General features: G+C 42.4%; 1 protein-coding gene across 2 annotated transcripts in view; it reads left to right on the top strand.

The window, feature by feature from the left end:
• The window catches only part of LOC118088639 (serine/threonine-protein phosphatase 4 regulatory subunit 1), a 47,992-nt gene that overhangs the window by 22,153 nt on the left and 4,087 nt on the right, over positions 1 to 21,752 (top strand). For both annotated transcript variants that reach the window (XM_088674690.1, XM_088674689.1), the window contains 9 exons: positions 29 to 465; positions 7,375 to 7,592; positions 9,505 to 9,594; positions 10,231 to 10,416; positions 11,144 to 11,305; positions 13,030 to 13,130; positions 14,225 to 14,345; positions 19,244 to 19,378; positions 21,099 to 21,240. In XM_088674690.1, the coding sequence (XP_088530816.1) occupies positions 29 to 465; positions 7,375 to 7,592; positions 9,505 to 9,594; positions 10,231 to 10,416; positions 11,144 to 11,305; positions 13,030 to 13,130; positions 14,225 to 14,345; positions 19,244 to 19,378; positions 21,099 to 21,240 (1,592 nt within the window). The remainder of the gene's footprint in view (positions 1 to 28; positions 466 to 7,374; positions 7,593 to 9,504; positions 9,595 to 10,230; positions 10,417 to 11,143; positions 11,306 to 13,029; positions 13,131 to 14,224; positions 14,346 to 19,243; positions 19,379 to 21,098; positions 21,241 to 21,752) is intronic.

Here is a 21,752-nt window from a genome sequence, read left to right as displayed (position 1 = left end):
TTTAAAAAAATGCTGCTTCTGTTTTCAGTCCAGAGGAGCAGGTGGGGAAGAAATTGGAATCACTGACAGACGGGCCTTCTGCTAGCTGTGAGAATTCAAATTCAGATGCAACGAAAGAAAGTTCAGCCATACAAGTAAACATTGGAGTGGATCAGACTATATTGACTCAGAGTGATAATGCTGATCCTTGTGTGACCAAGGATATTAAGGAATGCCAAATCAACAGTTATCAGGAAGTGAACTCAAGGGTCCAACCAGCAGAGGATGTGTTCAATACCTTCTTATACTGGCGTCCTCCTCTTCCTGACATAAGTCAGGATCTAGAATTCCTTCAGTGCAAAACTGAGATACATGAAGAGAGCTGCCCGGTGTCGGAAGTTCTTTGTAATAATTGTGTTGCCAGCAGTGAAATAAAAAAAGTTCTGCAGAGTTTGCAGGAACACATGGATGACCCAGATGTTCAAGGTAAGATTTTACACTCTTGTGTTCTTAGACCCTTCTTCAAATGATTTTGCTCTGGAAAACATGTTGTTCACAATTGTTTTATTATAATGAAGAACTATTCTGTCTTAGGATTGCATGCAGTTCCCTTTAACCGCAATAAATTCCAGCTACATCTCTATAGTTAACAAATGGGAAGTGCCATCTGTCTCCAGCAGCATTTGATGAAAACTTCTTGCTGTTCTAAAAAGCATTTTACTGCTTGAGTTGTCGTAGATGGAAGGAGGGCAGTTGTGTTGGCCCTTGGGTGCTGCCACAGTACAGCCTTCACTGAGGTCCTCAGCTGCTTCCTTTCTGTTTAGAATAGTATCTAAAAGTGGACTGCAGCCCTGGTAGAAAAAAAGAAAAAAAGAGGCATTAGGGTTTTGAAGGTTGATCTCAAGATTCCCAATATCAGCTCTGAATTCAACTAGTATAATAGCTTCTAGTGTAGTTTCTCTATAGCTAGATCAGGTGTCTGGTTGTTGAACTTTAAATAAAAGCAGGATTTAAACACAGTCTTGTTTATTCAGAAGTCTTCAGTAGGGTTTCCTCCTCAGTAAGCATCCATAGGATTGCTGCCTTAGTCACCTTTCTCCTAGCTGATCACCAAGGCAAAACTAAGCCTGTCTTGTGTAGTAGGAGCTGTTGGTAAAACCAAGATGTATGGTATATATGATAACACAATAGGATCTAATAAATGAGGCATAAGAAATGAGAGCAGAGGGCAAAGCAGCCCAAAGTAGAAATGTGTTTATTAGGAGCAGTAAAGAGGTTTTAGTTATTGTACTAAAATTTAGTTATTGTACTAAAAATAGAAATAGTGGGGTTAGCTTGGGATCCCAAAAACCCTGGGCCAGATTTTCTCTACGTCTGTGAACTTTAAATTTCTGTTGTCATCTTTGTGTTGTTTTATGTATCTCACAGCAGAATCCCATATGCTTACTCAGAAGTAAGCTTTTTGAATTCATGTAAATGCTTACAGGATTGCAGCTGAAAACCTCCTGTCAGGGGATTGCTGTGGCTACTCCCGAGTAAACACGCCCAAGTCCGTTCTGTCTTTAACGGTTTTATTGTGCATAGTATTTACAGTGTAGAGATAGCGGAAAACATGACCTCCTAGTCACTTGCAGAATGCGGCAATGGCGCCTTTCTGCTCTGGGGCCTGTTAGCATTTTCACCCCTCCCAATGTGAGAATCAGATAGTCTCCAGAGAGAGAAGTGGGCAGGAACTGTTCCTTCACTCAATTGCCTTCCTGACTCAGCTAATTTACTAAGGCGTGGTATTGCTATATTGCTATGTAGCTGTTGTGAGTACTCTGGCTCTCTGTTATGCTGTGTGTTTGCAGTGAGAGCTGTTTGTAACAGCCTATGTATATATTCTGTAAATAGCTTGAAGTAATAAAAGAGGATTAAAAACCTCTGCCGCAGATCCATTGTTTATTGAAGCAGGAGGTGCTCCAGTCGTCCTGTTAGCCCAGTTGGGGCAGAAGAGGGACTGAAGACGTGGATATAACCTCATAAAACTATCATATGGTAGCAGAGGATGGTTTCTGCGGATGCATGAGTTGCGCAGTGGACGCGTGCTTTGCTGTGTTGCTTGGCTGCTGAGAGGGAGGACGGTTCTGCTGATCCAGTTTTCCTCTGATGCTGTACATCGTCTCCAGGCCTGGATGAGCTGTTGCTGCTGTTGGCTGGACGGAGTTCTGATGCTGCACATTGCCAAGTCGTAAGCTGTTTAATTTCAAGCTGATTTACAGAGAGGCATGCTTAAAGCTGCCAAAAGGACAAGAGACGCTTTTCCAGTTTGCCTAAATTAATTGTGCTGAAAGGGGGAGTGAAGTTGCTGGGAGAGTCAAGGCTTTTTGTGTTGCACGAAGGGAAGTGTCTTGCTGTTAATTTAAAACGCAGACATGGCTTCTGCACATATCAGCCAAATGGCCCTGTCTTTTCCTCTCCTGACGCCAGAAACGTACCCTACCTGGCAAGTTAAAATGAAGGCACTTTTACAAAGAGAAAAGCTTTATCATACCATAGAGGATGATGCCCCCGATGAGACTGATGATGATTGGGCAGCCTGGCATGAGGCAGACATGAGAGCCAGGGGGACAATTGTTTTGAGTGTCTCAGACCATTTGTTGGTCAATTTAGAGAATGAGGAGACTGCAAAGGCTGTTTGGAATAAACTTAAAGATATGCATCTACGTCAAAATGCAGGCTCAACTGTGTTATTTTTTAAGAAACTATGTAGGCTGGAGCTGCAGAAAGATGGCAATTTGCCCAGCCACCTGGCTCAATTAAAATGTCTCAGACAGGACCTTGCCCAGCGAGACTTGAATTTGTCAGAGGCTGTTTTTGCAATGCTCATGATAAATAGCCTAGATGAGTCGTATGATGCAGTTGCTACTCAGCTATCCACATTGCCTAATGATCGTTTAACAGAGGATCATGTATCTGCAGTGCTCATGAATGAATGGGATCGCAGACAAACTGCAAGAGAGAATCGAGGCAAAGTTGTTGAGAGTGTTTTCAAGCCTTCGGCAGGAGAAAGTGAAACTTTTGCAAAAGCTCTGAAATCTCAACGCTGCTACTCTTGTGGTGAATTTGGGCACTACAGGAATCGATGTAGGAAGACTTTAAAGCAAAAGGACAACTTCAAAGGCAGAGGGGGAGGAGGCCGAAAACCCCAAGGACGAGCTGCATCAAAGGCTTTGGTCTCACGTTGCTCTAAAAAACTCAAACGTTCTGTTTTCATTGTCGACTCAGGAGCAACCCGGCATGTTGCCAATAATAAAGACCTCTTTGTTCATCTGGAGAAACAGGGAGGAGCCATTCATCAAGCAGATGGGTCGTCAATTAAGAGTTTGGCTCAGGGTACTGTGTTTTTGCAGAGCCTAAATGCAACAGTTAGCAATGTTATGTATGCTCCTCATTTGCAGGATAATCTCCTAAGTGTTTCTCAGTTAGATGCTCTAGGATTTAAAGTGGTGTTTGAAAACTCTCGGTGCGAAATTCTTCGAGATGACAAACTCATTCTTTATGCCAAGTGTGTTGATGGTTTATATGTATTGCCTTTTGTTACAGGTGCAGCTGCTAAAGCAACTAGAGAAACTGAAAAGGCATGCTGTAACATATCAGTAGATAAGAATGAGAAAATGCATAACCACTGTATTCATGATTATCACCGTTTGTTTGGTCATTTGCATTTCCAAGCAGTGGCAAAAATGCAAAATATGGTTGAGGGCATGAAAGTCCAAAAGTGTCCTTACCACATGAAATGTGTCTCTTGTGCAGAGAATAAGATTAGACAAGCTCCCAAAGGTACAAAGTCTGGGAGGGAAGTAAAAAAACCTTTTGAGATGGTGCATGCAGATTTGGTTGGACCTCTAGCGCTCTCTAGAGGCAACTCACGTTACTTCATGGTTCTGATTGATTCTTATTCCAAATATGTTTGGGTTTATGTACTGCAGAAAAAGTCTGAAGCCTTTTTAAGGTTCAAACAGTTTTGTGCATGGCTAAAAAATGTGCACAATGAGCAGGTGCGTCACTTTTACAGTGACAAAGGTGGAGAGTTTTGTTCAGAGCAATTTGAGAGCTTTCTTGCTGAACAGGGTATAGAGCACATGACTGCCACACCCAGATCTCCATGGATGAATGGTTTGTGTGAAAGAGTAAACCAAACCTTGCAACAAGGTATTAAAACTCTGTTGCACGATTCAGGCCTACCCAATCCCTTTTGGGGGGAAGCTTTATCGTGCTTTACGTATGTTTATAACAGAAGATATCAGTCAGCCATTGGTTGCACCCCATATGAAATGCTGTTCAGGAAAAAACCATTTGTGAAGCATTTGAAAATTTTTGGTTCAGAAGTATGGGTGCATACTTTGCAAAATGACAAACTGAGTAAATGTGGTCAACATGGCATCTTTCTAGGGTACGAGAAAGGTTCATACCGTGTGCTAATGACAGACACAAAAACAATTAGGTTGACCAGAAGTATGGATTGTAACCCAAAATGGGACAAAGTTGGTATTTTTCAGTGCTACCCCATTTCTGGTGATGATGACACAAAGCCAGAAAAGAAAGAGGCAGATCCTGTTACTGCTGATGAATCTAGCGTTAGTGAGGAATCTGACACTGACACAGACTATCAGAGTGCAAAAGCCTCAGTTAAACAGACAGATGAATCAGACACTGATGTAAATGTAGAACCTTTGTTTACAATGGGTCACCATTCTCCCAAGGAGGAAATGGACCCAGAGGATCTGAGAATTTTGCGCAGGTCCGAAAGAGCCACCAAGGGAAGACCGCCAAAGCGATTTTCCAAAGAGTTTGCAAAAGCTGTCATTACTAGCGACTCAGATACAGTGTTTGAACCAGCCAGCTACAAAGAGGTTCAAAACTTGTCCGCAAAGGATGCTGAACCTTGGCTTAATGCCATGAAATCTGAGTTAAAATCCCTGAAACAAAATGAGACATGGGAATTGGTTCCAAGAGAACCAGGTATGAAATTTGTAGACAGCAGGTGGATTTTCAAAGTAAAAACGGACCAGCATGGTAAAGTTGCCAGATATAAAGCCAGGCTAGTGGCACGTGGTTTTTCTCAGATACCTGACCAGGATTACCATGAGACGTACTCACCAACAGTCAGATTTGAGAGTGTTAGACTCTTAATGAAACTTGCTGCTGAAGAAGGCATGACTATATCGCATCATGACGTAAATACTGCGTTTTTGTACGGAATTCTTGATGAGAATATTTATATGCTGCCACCAGATGGAGTGCAAGTCAAAAAGGGAATGGTGTGCAAGTTTAAAAAATCCCTATATGGTTTGAAGCAAAGTGCTCGTTGCTGGCACACTAAACTAACTGAAGTGCTGTTTTCTTTAGGATTCCAACACGGAAAGGCTGATTCTTGTGTTTTTGTGAAAGAGTGTAATCAACAAAAGCTATTTTGTATTTGCTTCGTTGATGATATCTTATTTCTGTGGAAAGATATTAATATTTACAAAAGCACTCTTGAGAAATTGCAGAAGCATTTCGACATGAAAGATCTAGGGGAAGTCAGTAATTATCTCTCTCTGGAAGTAGAGAGAAATGAGAAAGGTGATGTTTTGCTGCACCAAACATGCAAAATCAATGAACTGCTGAAAAAGTTAAACCTGACTGATGCAAATGCTGTAGATACCCCTATGGTCACAGGTTTCCAACATGACACAAATGCTGAGGCATTTTCTGACACCACATTGTTCCGGAGTGTGTTAGGCAAGCTCAGTTTTGTAGCAAGGTGTACCAGGCCAGACATTTCCATTGGTGTGAATTTGCTCAGCAGATATGCTAATCAGCCCACAGTATCTGACTGGAAAGCTTTAAAACGCATAGTTAGATATTTAAAGGGCACTATGCATTATCGATTAAGACTTTCAAGCCAAAAATCAGGAGGTCTTGAAATCTATGCAGACGCCAGTTTTGGCAGTGACTCAATGGATGGAAGGAGTACATCAGGCGTGTGTTATCTGTACAATCAGTGCTTGTTTGATTGGAATTGTAAGAAGCAAGCAACAGTGAGCACGAGTTCATGTGAAGCAGAACTCAATGCTCTAACTCTATCACTTATGAATGTAGAGTGGTTATTGCAGCTATGTCAAGATATGAGAATAAAGGTTTCGTGTCCAATTCCAGTTTATCAGGACAACAAAGCCTGCATAGCGTTGATCCAATCAGAAGGGTGCAAGCAGAAAACAAAACATTTACAGATTAAAATGCACCGCACCAGAGAATGTATTCAAGAAGGAGTTGTTAAAGTTACTTATATGCCAGGGAAAGAAATTCCTGCCGATGCTTTAACTAAAGCTGTGAACAAGGAACAACTGGATGTGTATGTTAAGAAATTACAGTTGTGTTAAATTACAGTTGTGTTAAAGTTCTCTCAATGGTCGGTTTGAAAAGGGGGAGTATGTTAGCATTTTCACCCCTCCCAATGTGAGAATCAGATAGTCTCCAGAGAGAGAAGTGGGCAGGAACTGTTCCTTCACTCAATTGCCTTCCTGACTCAGCTAATTTACTAAGGCGTGGTATTGCTATATTGCTATGTAGCTGTTGTGAGTACTCTGGCTCTCTGTTATGCTGTGTGTTTGCAGTGAGAGCTGTTTGTAACAGCCTATGTATATATTCTGTAAATAGCTTGAAGTAATAAAAGAGGATTAAAAACCTCTGCCGCAGATCCATTGTTTATTGAAGCAGGAGGTGCTCCAGTCGTCCTGTTAGCCCAGTTGGGGCAGAAGAGGGACTGAAGACGTGGATATAACCTCATAAAACTATCAGGGCCAGCATAAAAGCTTGGGCACCCCGAAACGCCGCCCTCTAGCCTTGCGTTTGGGCACGCACCTCGATTCGGGCACTGGAAGCGGCTGTGCTCCCTCTCCTACTCGTTGGCTGGAGTGGTGCAGGGGCTCTGATACATCGCTGAGCCGTGCCTCCTCCACTCCGCTCCCATCCTCATTTCCTCCCCCTGACCCGCTGCTGCCGCTCTCGCTGGGCGAAGTCCCGGTCAGGATGATGGGGGGAGGCTCCCTGTAGGGAGGTCCCCTGACACCTCCTATACTTAATCTGTAAATAAGTTATAATCTTTCAAAAATGCAGTTGAATCTAGAGTTTCCATATAGGCACAGAGGCATTGATAGGCAAATTTGTGAAGAATAGATCTTACCCCTTTCAAGAACTACTGTGTATAAGTTAATATTAAAAGTTTTGCAGTTCTCAGTCTCTTTCACTGTTCAATTTTCAAAGCTTTGTTCTGCTCCTTTTGAGAGGGGTTTTCTGACATAGGTTTTTAGGACTTGTAAAAGGAGATGCATGAAAACAAACTTAATGGGACTTGTTTCGTATGATCAGCTCAGGTTCAAGTACTGTCTGCTGCACTTAGAGCTGCTCACCTTGATTCTGTTGGTTGCTATGAGATCAAGCAGAATGAAGAAGTTAATGGGAACTACCCAGAAGATACACCAGGTTTGGTCCTTGATCCCAGTTCAGTGAATGAGAGCACCTTATCATCATTGCCAAGCCAGGATGAGGCAATTAACCCACCCAGTCCAACTATGATTAAAAATATGGTAAGTTTTGGTCATGGCAGGAAAAATAAGTGTGTTTTTCAGGGGGGGGGGGGTAATGGCTTGTCTGTCATTTTGTACCACTAAAGACTTCTACTTACTTATTCTGACTTGTAGCCTGCCACCCTGAAAATGCAGGGCACTGGGCCTAAACTTAAAATAGCAGCCAAATGTAACTAGCAGAGTGCACTAAATCATGCCTATGCATTTGTCTAAACACAACTGAGTATGAGTACTGGCTTTATCCCAGCCCCCCAAAACCAGTCCAAATACCAAGGCCTTGCAATGCTTCAAATAAATGCTTAGTCTGTCAGATCCCCAGGAGAAAGGAGTCTGAAAATTATAGATTAGCCACTGAGAATGGCACATTCAGTAGGATGTAGGAAATGTTGAAAGTAGTATCATCATGGTAGATGGGGTAGAAGAATGAACGAACCTTTTAATTTTCTACATTATGTACCAGAGCAAATTAAGCATACATTCTCAGAACCCGGCTCCATAAATAGGAGTAGAACCACTGCAAAACTGCCTCCAACCCAGAGCTGGTCCAGGGAGATACCATGATCAGTGGTATCAAAAGATGCTGGATAATTGAGTCCCTTTGCCAATAAAGGCCATCCTTCTGATCCAGAAGGCCATCCTGGATCCAGATTGAAATGGACCCAGAAGTTGCTGGATTCCAGCTCCCATAATCCATAGCCTTTGACCATGCTAGCTGGGGATGATGGGAGTTGGGAGTCTAGCAACATCTGGAGGACCACATCCCCATCCGTGGTATTAGTAGTCCCCTGGCTACCTCAAATTAGCTATGACTGACAAGGATTGAGAGGACACACAGTTAGTCAAATCACTGCAAGCACCTTGTCCACATCCTCAGGCCTCAGAAGCTGAAAATTATCCCCCCAAAAGTCTAGGTGGTGCACTGGACACTTCATCAGGACTGATCACAACAGTGGCATCTAAGACTTTGCAGAGGTAAGTAATTTTATCCTCATGGTGCTTGTTGCTGCAGGCTTTTGAGAATTGTAGTGACCCATTCACCAGGTTAGAGCTTAGTAAACTTCACACCACTCAGAGTAAAGGCAGTGGGGGCAGTAAAGTAGACCTTCACTGCCACCAAATAGGTATGATTATGTGCTATAACACATGTTCAGTCATCTTATTTTTATTTACCCATCAAATTTATATCCCACCCTTCCTCCCAGAGTGGCAAACATATTTGTAATAAAATTAAAAGTAGAATAAACACATTTAAAAACATCTAAAGAATGAAACACAATAAAACATGTAACCAGTTATGTGTTTGAATAGGCCAACAAAAACAGAAACATTTTCATGTGGCAAGTTCTTTGCAGAGTTCCATGTCATTTGTGCTCTAGCCATGATCCAGCCTGCTCCATTGTCCACAACTCCTCAGAATAACATGGGCTATTGATACAATTGAGAGAGATCACATCAATGGCCCATTGCATCTAGCCATTCCCTAGCAAGACAAGCGCCTTCGTGGAACTGGCAGCTCCGTCAGAAAATCCCCCAGAGCATTCATGAATTCATGGATTGCATAAATCTCCAGTGAGGAACTGCAGTGAGGAACCTCACCAGGAAATGGTTTCTTCTGTCCCTATCTCCAGATCAACCCCCTCACACCTTGAGGCAAAGACTTACTGGGCTAGTAACAAACCAAGACAACCCCATGGTTGTCATGGAACCTTTGAAGTCTCATATGAATATAGCACCATTTCTCTGTGCTTACATCTTTGTATGGCTTAGCATAGTTTTGATTACATTTTTTAGCACTGCAGCATGGATTCAGTTTTTACAAAGATGATCAATGTTCGTGTTGCACTGAATTTTAATGTGGTGCCCCAGATACTGTTTTGTTCTTTCCATAAATGCATATTATGCACTTTTACAGGACTCAGAAGAGCAACACAGTGGGGACAACAAAGCTTTAGAGGCAGAAAAGAATGATCCACTTCATGAAGAAGATAAATCAAAATTACAGGTTGTTTCAACTATTTCTTAATGATGCACTATAGGGAAGTTCATCTCCCATAAATTAAACATTTTAGACCAATGTCTAGAAGCCAGCCTTAGTATTTTGGTTCTGACAGAATCTGAAGTATTAGCTTTTTTGTGAACTGCAATGAATATAGACTTAAAGGCTGATCAGACCTTATTTTCTCAGCCTCGTTATTAGCGTGAATCGTTCTTGGACATGCATCCATGTCCTGCTTTCTTCCTGCTCTGTCTCATTCACCAGCTTCAGAAAGTAACATGTGACCAGGCACTAAATCAGGTTTATTATGGGTATAGTTTGCATAGTTAAAATATACAAACAAATTCTCTGTATAATTTAATAATGCATACAAATTGCTATTTTCAGTTGTGATTTGTAACTCATATCCGTCTGAACTGTGTATGAACTATTTCCCATGATAGAACTGACGAAGTTTGGCCTGCTGTGTATTCTGTAACTGCTGTCGTCCTGCACTTGCTTGTTTCCACTGTGCAGTTGCCATCTGGAGCGGGGAGACGGAACGCTATACTTGAACAGATGTCTTTCAGTGCTGATCCATTCTTTCTCTGGTTTAATTTATTATTATCATCAATAATTTACTCTCTTTTTTTTTGTCTCCAGGATATCATACCTCAGCCTTTATTGGACCAGTACTTATCTATGACGGACCCTGCTCGAGCACAGACTGTTGATACTGAAATTGCAAAACACTGTGCATACAGCCTTCCTGGTGTGGCCTTAACACTTGGTAGGCAGAACTGGCATTGTTTGAAAGACACATACGAGACCTTGGCATCAGATGTACAGGTAAAGCACATGGCCGTCAAGTATCACTTAATGCCGCATGTTTTACAGGTATATGTGTCAGATTTGTAAGGAGCATGAGATATTTAGTGCACATTCATCTGTGCTAGTTTGCCTAACAGAGCCCCAAAAGTTCCCATCAGCTACGAGGACTGGGAGAAGGAGAAGCTTCATACAACTTAAAACTTTCAAATTCCATAAAGTGCTTGCTTTCCTCACTGGCCCATAATAAGATTACAGTTCATTTTAACTAATCCAGCTTCAGGCTGTCAGGATAGCAGGTTGAAGAGAGCATCTTGCCTAGCCGATATCGAGAGGTGCGCATATGCACAATGCAGTCAAAGAACAAAGTCCATTTTATGCTTAAAAATAAAATGTCCCATTTACTTTCCATGAACTCTGTGTAGCTTAAGATAAAATGAAACAATCTATATGACATACAGTGTCTGCATGAGTCAGACGTGCCTCCTGCACGGATCACGTTCGCAACCCGAGGTATGACAGTAATTCTGTTATCCTCCTGGACCCTGTTGAGTTCAAAGACCAAGAATGAAGTTAGAATCTGGCGCAATCAACTTGGGAAATTGGAAGAACAAGACAGAGAAGAGGCCTTTAAAAAAAGCTAATGCTCTGTGCTTGGTGGCCCTTGTGGTATGATAGCTCTTTTAAATTTGCTATATTTGCTCAGCAGAGTTCAGTCTTGTTTTCCATTTTTGTTAACTGTTTACAGTGGAAGGTGCGTCGGACACTTGCTTTCTCTATTCATGAGCTGGCTGTTATTTTGGGAGATCAGTTAACAGCAGCGGATCTAGTGCCTATTTTCAACGGCTTCTTAAAAGATCTGGATGAAGTGCGAATTGGAATCCTTAAACATCTTTATGACTTCCTTAAGGTAGAAGGAGCTAAATCGTTCATGTTTGCTCTGTTTCAGCTATGTTTTTCTTAGAGGCATGCTCCTGGTCTAGAGAGGCACGTGGAAATGCCAAAAAAGAGAAAAAATGTTTCATTTCTGAAGAGTAACTTCATGCTAATTCCTCACTCTCTAACTGCACCTTCAAAATCTGCTCCAGAGGATTGGGGGATCTTCCAGAGCTGATTTAGGGAGTGCATAAGGCAGACATCCCCAAACTGCTAGCTAACAGGACCAGTGGTCAGGGATGATGGGAACTGTAGTCCAAAACATCTGGAGGGCCGAAGTTTGGGGATGCCTGGCATAAGGGCTGCAGGAGGAAGGAGAGGGAAGTGAAGTCTGGTTCCTTGAGCAGAAATCTGCTATCACAGCATTGGATGGCAACCCATTGTGTTGGTGTGTGGTCCATATTTGCAGTCCATATTGCTTCATGTGGTTGAAGAAGTGTCAAAAATGGATGTACCAATTGAATAGAGAGCCCAGATGTTAATTTTTTGAAAGGAAAAAAAAAGATAACTAATTCATAAACATTTTCACCACCACCACCACCACCAGAAAATAAATTTCCCAATCTGCACTTTCATAGTGGGCATAATGGATGATTGTCCATTGTTAATCATACTTACAGAAGTCCCACTGATATCACTGTATGACTTAAGGCCCCCTAAGTCTGTGTACCAGCCCAAACCTCTGTAATATCTAAATGCAAATGCTATATATGTCCAATGCAAAGGTGACCCTGGTGTGTAGATAGTGTGCATACATAGGCCTTGCTTTTAAGTATTGTGCTGCACTGATACTGGTGAATGGGTTAGGCAGCCACTGTACAGGGACTGTAATGTTAAATTGGTCTTAAAATCATTAACACATTGCATAAAGAAGTTGAAGTTTCGTGAAACAATAATTACTGGTCAGCATTATCAGGATTTGCTTCCTAATTGAAATCTCTGCAAATGTTTTAACTACTTGAACCTTTGAAATTAATGACGAATGAAATGGGATACTTTATATTAGCCCTGTGCTTCCATTGTCAGAAACAAATTGCTACTGAGATTTATTTCTTTGTTATATTATTGTCCTTCTGTTAGGGTGGTGTACATACCTCAGGCCATTGGGCATGGTTTTCTCTCCCCCATTTTATCCTAAGAGCCCTGTTTAGTAGCTTAGGTTGAGGTCTGGTTCCGACGTAATTGGAAGCCATGGTTTCCTACTGCATGACCAGCCCATGTCCGTCTTGGGTTTGTGGGCTTCCTTCTCCTCTTTCTTGCTCTTTCATGCACCAGAGGAGGAGATTGGAAGCTTATGCTTCATATTTCAAGGAAGCCACAGTTCTTTAATACATCACAGTTTAGGGAACTGTGGCTTGTTTAGTAAGAACAAACCGGGATCAAATTGTGGAAGCTCGCATGTCTGATGCTCACTATTGTTTATTCATGAAGTTACGTCTGAGCTGACAAACCCGAGGTGAACAGGTTAACTTCATGACATAGCAGGGTCCAAAGTCCAGTCCTAATCCAGCACGAAACTCTATAGCAGACTAGCATTTAACCTGAATGAGGAAAAGTTGTTCTTTGGAAAGAAATGTTTAATGCTTCAGAATTGTGCTAGATTATTATTAAATATGATCTACTAGTCTTCATGCTCAGTTGCTAATAGGTTCAGTTGTGAGGTATTAATTCATTTTGGGTTTTGTTTTGCGGGGGTAGTTGCTTCACGCTGACAAAAGACGCGAGTACCTTTACCAGCTACAAGAATTTGTGGTTACCGATAACAGCAGGAATTGGCGGTTTCGTTATGAGCTTGCAGAGTAAGTGAAACTAGTTCCGGTTTTGTATGTATTTGCTATTTAGTGGTTTCCATTTGGCTTTGAATTATAGCAAGGGCCACTTAAAAGCAGGACTATAAATCTATGCAGCAGATCATTCTGTGTAATAACACTGACATCTAGTGTAGAACCTTGTAATTTCAGTACAAGGTTCTCAGTTCTAAGTGACAAGTATCATATCTGTTGACATTTCTCATTGTGGTTGTAATATCGGCTGTGTGGATTCCAAAATATAAAGTGTCTAATAAGACATTGGTAGTAGTTTGTACTTTGCTTTCAAAATTTGCTGATGTTCTAAACGCTGCAGCACATTTGCTGATAGGAGTGAGACCCTGCCAGCATATAACACCTCTTTCCAGAGATCTGCACTGGTTTCCGATTTATTATTGGGCCAAGTTCAAGTCGTTATTGTTGCTATATAAAGCCCTTAATAGCTTACTTACAGGATCCCCTTACCCCATATGTGCTCACTTGACAGCTTCGATTTGTGGAACTGGCACCATTACAGATGCCACACAGCACTCGTTGTGCACTTGTAAGAAATGGTTCTCTCGGTGTGGCCCAACCGACACTTTCACAACAGGCAGGTGCCTTCATTGTATGCTTTTTGATGCCTGCTTGAAGCATTTTTGTTTAGGCAAGCATATCCAGACATGTTGATGTTGACATGTTCTAATCTCTCTTTAGTTTACAGCTGGTTTTAATTGTTTTAAAAATAACTTGGTTTTTTACTGCTTTTATTTTAGGGTTTTTGTGTGTAAACATCTTAAATGTTTTGTAAGCTACTTAGATAAAATAGTATATAAATTTTGCTAAATAAATTACCAGGCATTGTTAGTCATCCAAAACCCCTTCTTGAGCAAGAAGATAGAATGGCCATCCTAGTGGTGCAGCAATAAAACTGCTAGCACATTTGCAAAGCTAAGCAGGGTCTGGTATGATTTTGGATGGAATTAAGATTCCTGCATGGCAGGGGGTGGACCAGCTGACCCCCAGGGTCCCTTTCAACTCTACAATTCTATGGTTCTTTGACCAATAAGACAGTGTTGTAAATTATTATTTCTCTTTTATTTTAGGCAACTCATTTTGATACTGGAGCTCTATAATCCCAATGACGTATATGACTACTTGCGGCATATTGCACTAACACTCTGTTCAGATAAAGTTTCTGAAGTCAGGTGGATCTCCTTCAAGCTGGTAGGCTATTGTACTTTCCCTGTGTCTACATTTGCTATACATGTTATATTTTGTTTTACAAGACTGCTTTAACATATATATTTTTTCTTGCTGCCCTAATTTTCACTGTTAATTTTCCTGTGTATTTAAAGACTAAGAGCTTGGAGTGCAGCGACTGAGGAAGGAGCAGAAGGGCTGCTGCCTCTTGGATTTGGGTGACTGTCCAGGCTTGTGTGGGTGTTTGTTTCTGGCTGTGACCTTGTTTGTTTCTGGCTGTGACCTTTCACCTAGAAGTGTGAGTCAGGAGGGTCAGGTGATTAGCTGTGGGCGGAGCTAGTCAGAGCTTGGAGTGCAGCGACTGAGGAAGGAGCAGAAGGGCTGCTGCCTCTTGGATTTGGGTGACTGTCCAGGCTTGTGTGGGTGTTTGTTTCTGGCTGTGACCTTGTTTGTTTCTGGCTGTGACCTTTCACCTAGAAGTGTGAGTCAGGAGGGTCAGGTGATTAGCTGTGGGCGGAGCTAGTCAGAGCTTGGAGTGCAGCGACTGAGGAAGGAGCAGAAGGGCTGCTGCCTCTTGGATTTGGGTGACTGTCCAGGCTTGTGTGGGTGTTTGTTTCTGGCTGTGACCTGTGTCAGAGCTTGGAGTGCAGCGGCGCGCGCAGTTTGACCCATCTTTTTGATCTAGGGCAGCAAGTCTCACACGTTTGTTAGGGGGGACCTAGGCCTCTTCCTCTTTCCCCCTTGACTTCAAGGTTCTCAAGATGGAGGTGGAGGGAACAACCGTTGTCACCTGCAATTCCTGTGCAATGTTTGTTTTCTTGCCAAAGGATGTGGGTAGCTACACGTGCAACAATTGCAAGTTGGTTGCCCTACTAGAAAACAAGGTTGCCCTTCTGGAAGAGAAGGTGCAGCAGCTTCAGGGGCGTGTATCTACGCTCCAGAGAATTAAAGAGCTGGAGCTTTTCTTGGATGCAGCAGAGCACACTGTCTGCACCAAGGAGGAGACAGGGGATCTCCCTGAGGAGGAGGAGGTCAGTTCCCCAACACAGCAGCCAGATGTATGGAGGAACGTGACTCATAGAAGTAGAAGGCCCAGGGATCACTCTGAGTGCTTAGAATTACACAACCGTTTTGAAGTGCTCATGGAAGACGAGGAACAGACTCCACCTGAGGATCTCTCCCTCATCACAGTTGATGAGGAATATGAAGACGAGCAGCAAAGTCAGTCCTCCAGGAATATGCAGGTAACCTTGGAAGGGACAGCACATGGAAGAATCCCAACCAAGCCTATGAAGAGGCGTGTAGTGGTGATAGGGGATTCCCTACTGAGGCGTACAGAAGCAGTGATCTGTGGGCCTGACAAGATGTCTCGAGAGGTGTGCTGTCTACCTGGGGCCAAGATCAAAGATGTAACAGAACGGCTGCAAGGAATCATAAAACCCACCGACAAATACCCCTTCCTTTTGGTGCATGTGGGAACCAATGACACTGCAAGCCATAGCTTACAGAAGATCAAAAATGATTATGAGGCTCTGGGCAGGAAGTTGAAGCAATTAGATGCACAAATTGTCATCTCTTCTGTCCTCCCAGTTGAACGACATGGCCCAGGGAGAGGGGGAAAAATAGGGGAAGTGAACAACTGGCTTCGCAAATGGTGCAAACAGGAACGGTTTGGATTCCTAGATCACGGTCTGCAGTTTCTTGAAGATGGACTTCTGGCAAGTGATGGACTGCACCTCACAAAAGTTGGGAGGAATGTTTTTGCCACGAAACTCAAAAACCTCATCAGGAGGGCTTTAAACTGACTTATGTGGGGGAGGGAGACAGTGGTCCTGAAGGTAGGAGTCTATCAAATGCTGAAGATGATCATCCAAATGTCAAGGACCAAATGGAGCAAGCAGCATGCAGACCTAGTGGTGGGACGAAAATATCCTTAAATAAGAGACATGGGGGAATGATCAACGGTCTTCAATGTCTGTATACTAATGCACAGAGCATGGGAAATAAACAAGATGAACTTGAGCTCTTGGTACAGCAAACTAAATATGACATAATAGGCATCACTGAAACCTGGTGGGATGAGTCTCATGACTGGAATGTAGTAATAGAGGGATACAATCTATTTAAGAGAAATAGACCAAACAAGAAAGGAGGAGGAGTAGCTTTATATGTTAGGGATATGTATACCTGTGAAGAGATCCAGGATTTAAAACTTCAAAGCCAAATTGAGAGTATCTGGGTCAAAATTAAGGGAGAGAAAAACAACAGTGATCTCATTGTGGGAGTTTACTATAGATCCCCAAGCCAAACTGAGGACACAGATGATGCCTTCCTGGAACAGATGGCCAAGCATTCCAAAGGAAGTGAGATAGTAGTAATGGGGGATTTCAACTATCCTGATATTTGTTGGATGTCAAACTCAGCCAAGAGCATAAGGTCGAGCAGATTCCTCACTGGCCTTGCAGACAACTTCATTGTCCAGAAAGTGGGAGAAGCAACAAGAGGATCAGCCATTTTAGATCTGGTCCTAACCAATAGTGATGACTTGGTTAGTGGGGTAGAAGTGGCAGGATCATTAGGTGGGAGTGACCATGCTCTTCTGGAGTTTATTATCCAGCGGAAAGGAGCAACCAAGCATACTAAGGTCCAAATTCTAGACTTTAAGAAAGCCAACTTCAGAAAACTTAGGGAAACGCTGGGTGAAATCCCATGGACAGTAATACTAAAAGGGAAGGGAGTTTATGATGGTTGGGAGTTTGTTAAAAGGGAGATATTAAAAGCACAACTTCAGGCAATACCAATGAGACGGAAACATGGAAGGTGCCTAAAGAAGCCAGGCTGGCTATCTAAAGAACTTTTGACTGAGTTAAGCTTTAAAAGGGATATGTACAAAAAATGGAAAAGGGGGGAAATCTCCAGAGAGGAATTCAAACATATAGCCAGCACGTGTAGAGACAAAGTCAGAAAAGCTAAAGCACAGAATGAACTCAGGCTCGCTAGAGAGGTTAAAAGCAACAAAAAGGGCTTTTATGGGTATGTCCGTAGCAAAAGGAAAAACAAGGAAACAGTGGGGTCACTCAGAGGAGAAGATGGTGAAATGCAAACAGGGGACAGAGAAAGGGCAGAACTCCTCAATGCCTTCTTTGCCTCAGTCTTCTCCAAGAAAGAAAACAACGCCCGACCTGAAGAATATGGAGCAGATGATTCAGCAGGGGAAACACAGCCCAGAATAAGTAAGGAGGTAGTACAAGAATACTTGGCTAGTTTAGATGTATTCAAGTCTCCAGGGCCAGATGAACTACATCCAAGAGTATTAAAAGAACTGGCAGAGGTGATTTCAGAACCACTGGCAATAATCTTTGAAAATTCCTGGAGAACAGGCGAAGTTCCAGCAGACTGGAGGAGGGCAAATGTTGTCCCTATTTTCAAAAAGGGGAAAAGAGAGGACCCAAACAATTACCGCCCAGTCAGCCTGACATCAATACCAGGAAAGATTCTAGAGCAGATCATTAAGCAAACAGTCTGTGAGCACCTAGAAAGAAACTCTGTGATCACTAAAAGTCAGCATGGGTTCCTGAAAAATAAGTCATGTCAGACTAATCTGATCTCATTTTTTGACAGAATTACAAGTCTGGTAGATGAAGGGAACGCTGTGGATGTAGCCTATCTTGATTTCAGCAAGGCCTTTGACAAGGTGCCCCATGATATTCTTGTAAAGAAGCTGGTAAAATGTGGGCTAGACAATGCTACCATTCAGTGGATTTGTAACTGGCTTACTGACCGAACCCAAAGGGTGCTCATCAATGGCTCCTCCTCATCCTGGAGAGTAGTGACTAGTGAGGTGCCACAGGGTTCTGTCTTGGGCCCAGTCTTGTTCAACATCTTTATCAATGACTTGGATGATGGGCTTGAGGGCATCCTGAGCAAGTTTGCAGATGACACCAAATTGGGAGGGGTGGCTAACACCCCAGAGGACAGGATCACACTTCAGAATGACCTTAACAGATTAGACAACTGGGCCAAAGCAAACAAGATGAATTTTAACAAGGAGAAATGTAAAGTACTACACTTGGGCAAAAAAAATGAAAGGCACAAATACAGGATGGGAGACACCTGGCTTGAGAGCAGTACATGTGAAAAGGATCTAGGAGTCTTGGTAGACCACAAACTTGACATGAGTCAGCAGTGTGATGCAGCAGCTAAAAAAGCCAATGCAATTCTGGGCTGCATCAATAGGAGTATAGCATCTAGATCAAGGGAAGTAATAGTACCACTGTATTCTGCTCTGGTCAGACCTCACCTGGAGTACTGTGTCCAGTTCTGGGCACCACAGTTCAAGAAGGATACTGATAAGCTGGAACGTGTCCAGAAGAGGGCAACCAAAATGGTCAAAGGCCTGGAAACGATGCCTTATGAGGAACGGCTTAGGGAGCTGGGTATGTTTAGCCTGGAGAAGAGAAGGTTAAGGGGTGATATGATAACCATGTTCAAATATATAAAAGGATGTCATATAGAGGAGGGAGAAAGGTTGTTTTCTGCTGCTCCAGAGAAGCGGACACGGAGCAACGGATTCAAACTACAAGAAAGAAAATTCCACCTAAACATTAGGAAGAACTTCCTGACAGTAAGAGCTGTTCGGCAGTGGAATTTGCTGCCAAGGAGTGTGGTGGAGTCTCCTTCTTTGGAGGTCTTTAAGCAGAGGCTTGACAGCCATCTGTCAGGAATGCTTTGATGGTGTTTCCTGCTTGGCAGGGGGTTGGACTGGATGGCCCTTGTGGTCTCTTCCAACTCTATGATTCTATGATTCTAATTACATTTAAGGGACAAATCTGGAAAACATTTAGTCATTTGTTGTACCAGCATTGCCACCTTTACTTGTTATTATTCATGACCTGATTCTTTCCTTTGATTTTTACCCCCAGGTTGTGGCAATATTACAGAAATTTTATGCAAACAGTGCAAACTCTCTGGGTTTAAATTTCATTAATGAGTTGATTGTGAGGTTCCGTCATTGTTCCAAGTGGGTTGGAAGACAAGCATTTGCCTTCATCTGCCAGGTGGGATTTTTCTTTCTTTCTTTCTTTCATGACTAGGGTGTGAATAAATAACAGAATTGCCTTCACACAGTTATACTGCTGAAGCTAAGCATGGCATGGAAGCTAACCGGGTGGAAGACTACCTGGGAAACTGTATGGATGCTACTCTTGAGTGAAAGGGATAGGAGTTATGACATGAACATCTACAGGAGGAACATGTATAACCTTGAATTAATGTAATGGAATCTTCTGCCTTTTAAATTTGTGCCCGTTTGGATAGATACTAAGACACTGTTGGCTTCTTATGATAAAGGATTTAGTTTGAATGGTTCCTATTCAGAGGGGGCACCACTCATGACTGAGAGAACAAGTAGAAACAATTAAAACCAGCAAAAGAGATCTCAAATCCATTGGCAACAAGTCCTATCAAGACTCTGAGTGGAGGTTCTGCCATTCCACTTAACTACTACAGATCCCCCCCCCCGGTTTTCTCCACTTTTCTCACCTGTTTTGATACCATTTACTTCGATGTTCTGATGTAACAGGGCCTATATTGCTGCTTAAAACTGTACCACGTGGGAAACTGAGGTGCCTCCTTGGAGAGGGATATTGAGAATACTTCTTATTAATAAACACTTTGCATTCAAGTACCCCTTAGGGTGTTCCAAGTGCCTTGAAAACATTATCTTCTTGTAATCATAAGATCGGACCAAACACCCATGTAGTCTAGCACATTATTTTCACATTGGCCAACCAGATCCCTAAGGGAAGACCAAAGGCACACTTTGTCCCCTAGCAATTGGTGTTCGGAGACCTGTCACCTCCACTACAGGAAGTACCGGTAGGACACAGCCATGCTGGCAAGTATCCATTGCTAGCTTCATCCTCTATGAATTTGTCTGGCCACATTTTAAAGCCATCCAAGTTGGTAGCCATTGCTACATCTCGGAGTAACAAATTCCATCATATAACTATGCACTGTGTTAAGAAGCACTTCTTTAGTCCGTCCTGAATCTTTCAACACAGAGTTTCAATTGGATAACATTGGGTTCTAGGACTTATATGAGAAGGAGAAAAACTTTTCTGTGCTCACTTACTTGGCCCCATGCTGTACTTTGTACACCTCTAGTGGGCCCTTTTTTTCTAAACTAAAAAGCTGCAAATATTGCAATCGTTGCTTGTGATGGAGTTGGTCCATCCCCTTGAATCATCTTGGGTACCATTTTCTGAACCTTTTCCAGCCCTACAGTGGCTTTTGTTTTTTTGAGGTGTGCTGATCAAACTGTTTGCAGTATTGGCAGTACTTTTCAGTCCCTTTCCTGATGATCGCTTTTTCACAAATGCAGCACACTGAGTTGTCATTTTTTCCAAGCTCTCCACCATGATGCCAAGGTCTTCTTCCTAGCCAGTCACTGCCAGTTTAGACTTCATTGATGCTTATGTGAAATTAGACATTTTTGCCTCAGTGTAAGCTTTATGTTTGCTTACACTGAATTACATTTTCCACTTTACTACTCATTCATCCAGTTTGGAGAGATCCTTTTGGACCTCCTCAAAATCCCTTTTTGTTCTTAATCCTGTAAGGCATTATTATTATCTCCTTTCTGCAGATGGAAGCTGAATGAATTTGTGGCTTTCCTAAGCTACTTAGTGCACAGCAGATGCCACCTCTTGATTATTGCTTTTATTGAAAATGATGCTTGGTGTTTTAGTATTTATGTGTGATTGGTTTCTCTTGCAGGCAGTCGTTGAAGAGGAATGCATGCCTGCTGACCATTTTGTTGAACACTTGTTACCTAGCCTTTTAAGTCTGGCTTCTGATCCTGTGCCCAATGTAAGGGTTCTGCTTGCTAAAGCTTTGAGGCAAACACTGTTGGAGAAAGGTATGCTAATTCCTTCTACACATAAACTGTTTTCTAGCAGTGTGATCTCCATAGTTAAGTAATAGTGCTGTCTTTTGCTACTTGTTTTGGATTACAATTGTATTGTAATCTGAAAAACTTGAGCATTTCAGCTGTTCATTCCTGTTCAACAAAGGCCTTTACAGATATTGTTACTCACCAAACACATACATCCTACTGTGGTTCATAGCTTTGATCCCTGAAATAATCAGTTGGACGTGTGCCTTCCTGGTTCTGATTTCCCAAAAAACCCAGTGCAAATTGAGATATCATCATAAGGAGAACCCTGCTAAGTCAGACTGAATATCCTTCTAGTCTAGTCCAGTTTCCCAAGTGGATCCCATTTGGCCTTTTCCTTAATGGCCTTTCAGCAAGCTGTAATTTGTTTGTTTGTTTCTCCAGACTTTTGTCACTGTTGTGTTTCTTTCCCTTGCTGTACATAGTTTTAGGCTGCAATCTTGTACCCATTCACCTGGAAGCAAGTCCCATTGAAA

The sequence above is a fragment of the Zootoca vivipara genome, chromosome 7 (assembly GCF_965207765.1).
Source record: "Zootoca vivipara chromosome 7, rZooViv2.hap1.1, whole genome shotgun sequence".
NCBI lineage: Eukaryota > Metazoa > Chordata > Lepidosauria > Squamata > Lacertidae > Zootoca > Zootoca vivipara.
Note: the sequence above shows the minus strand (reverse complement) of the source record. Positions and strands in the feature narration are given on the sequence as shown.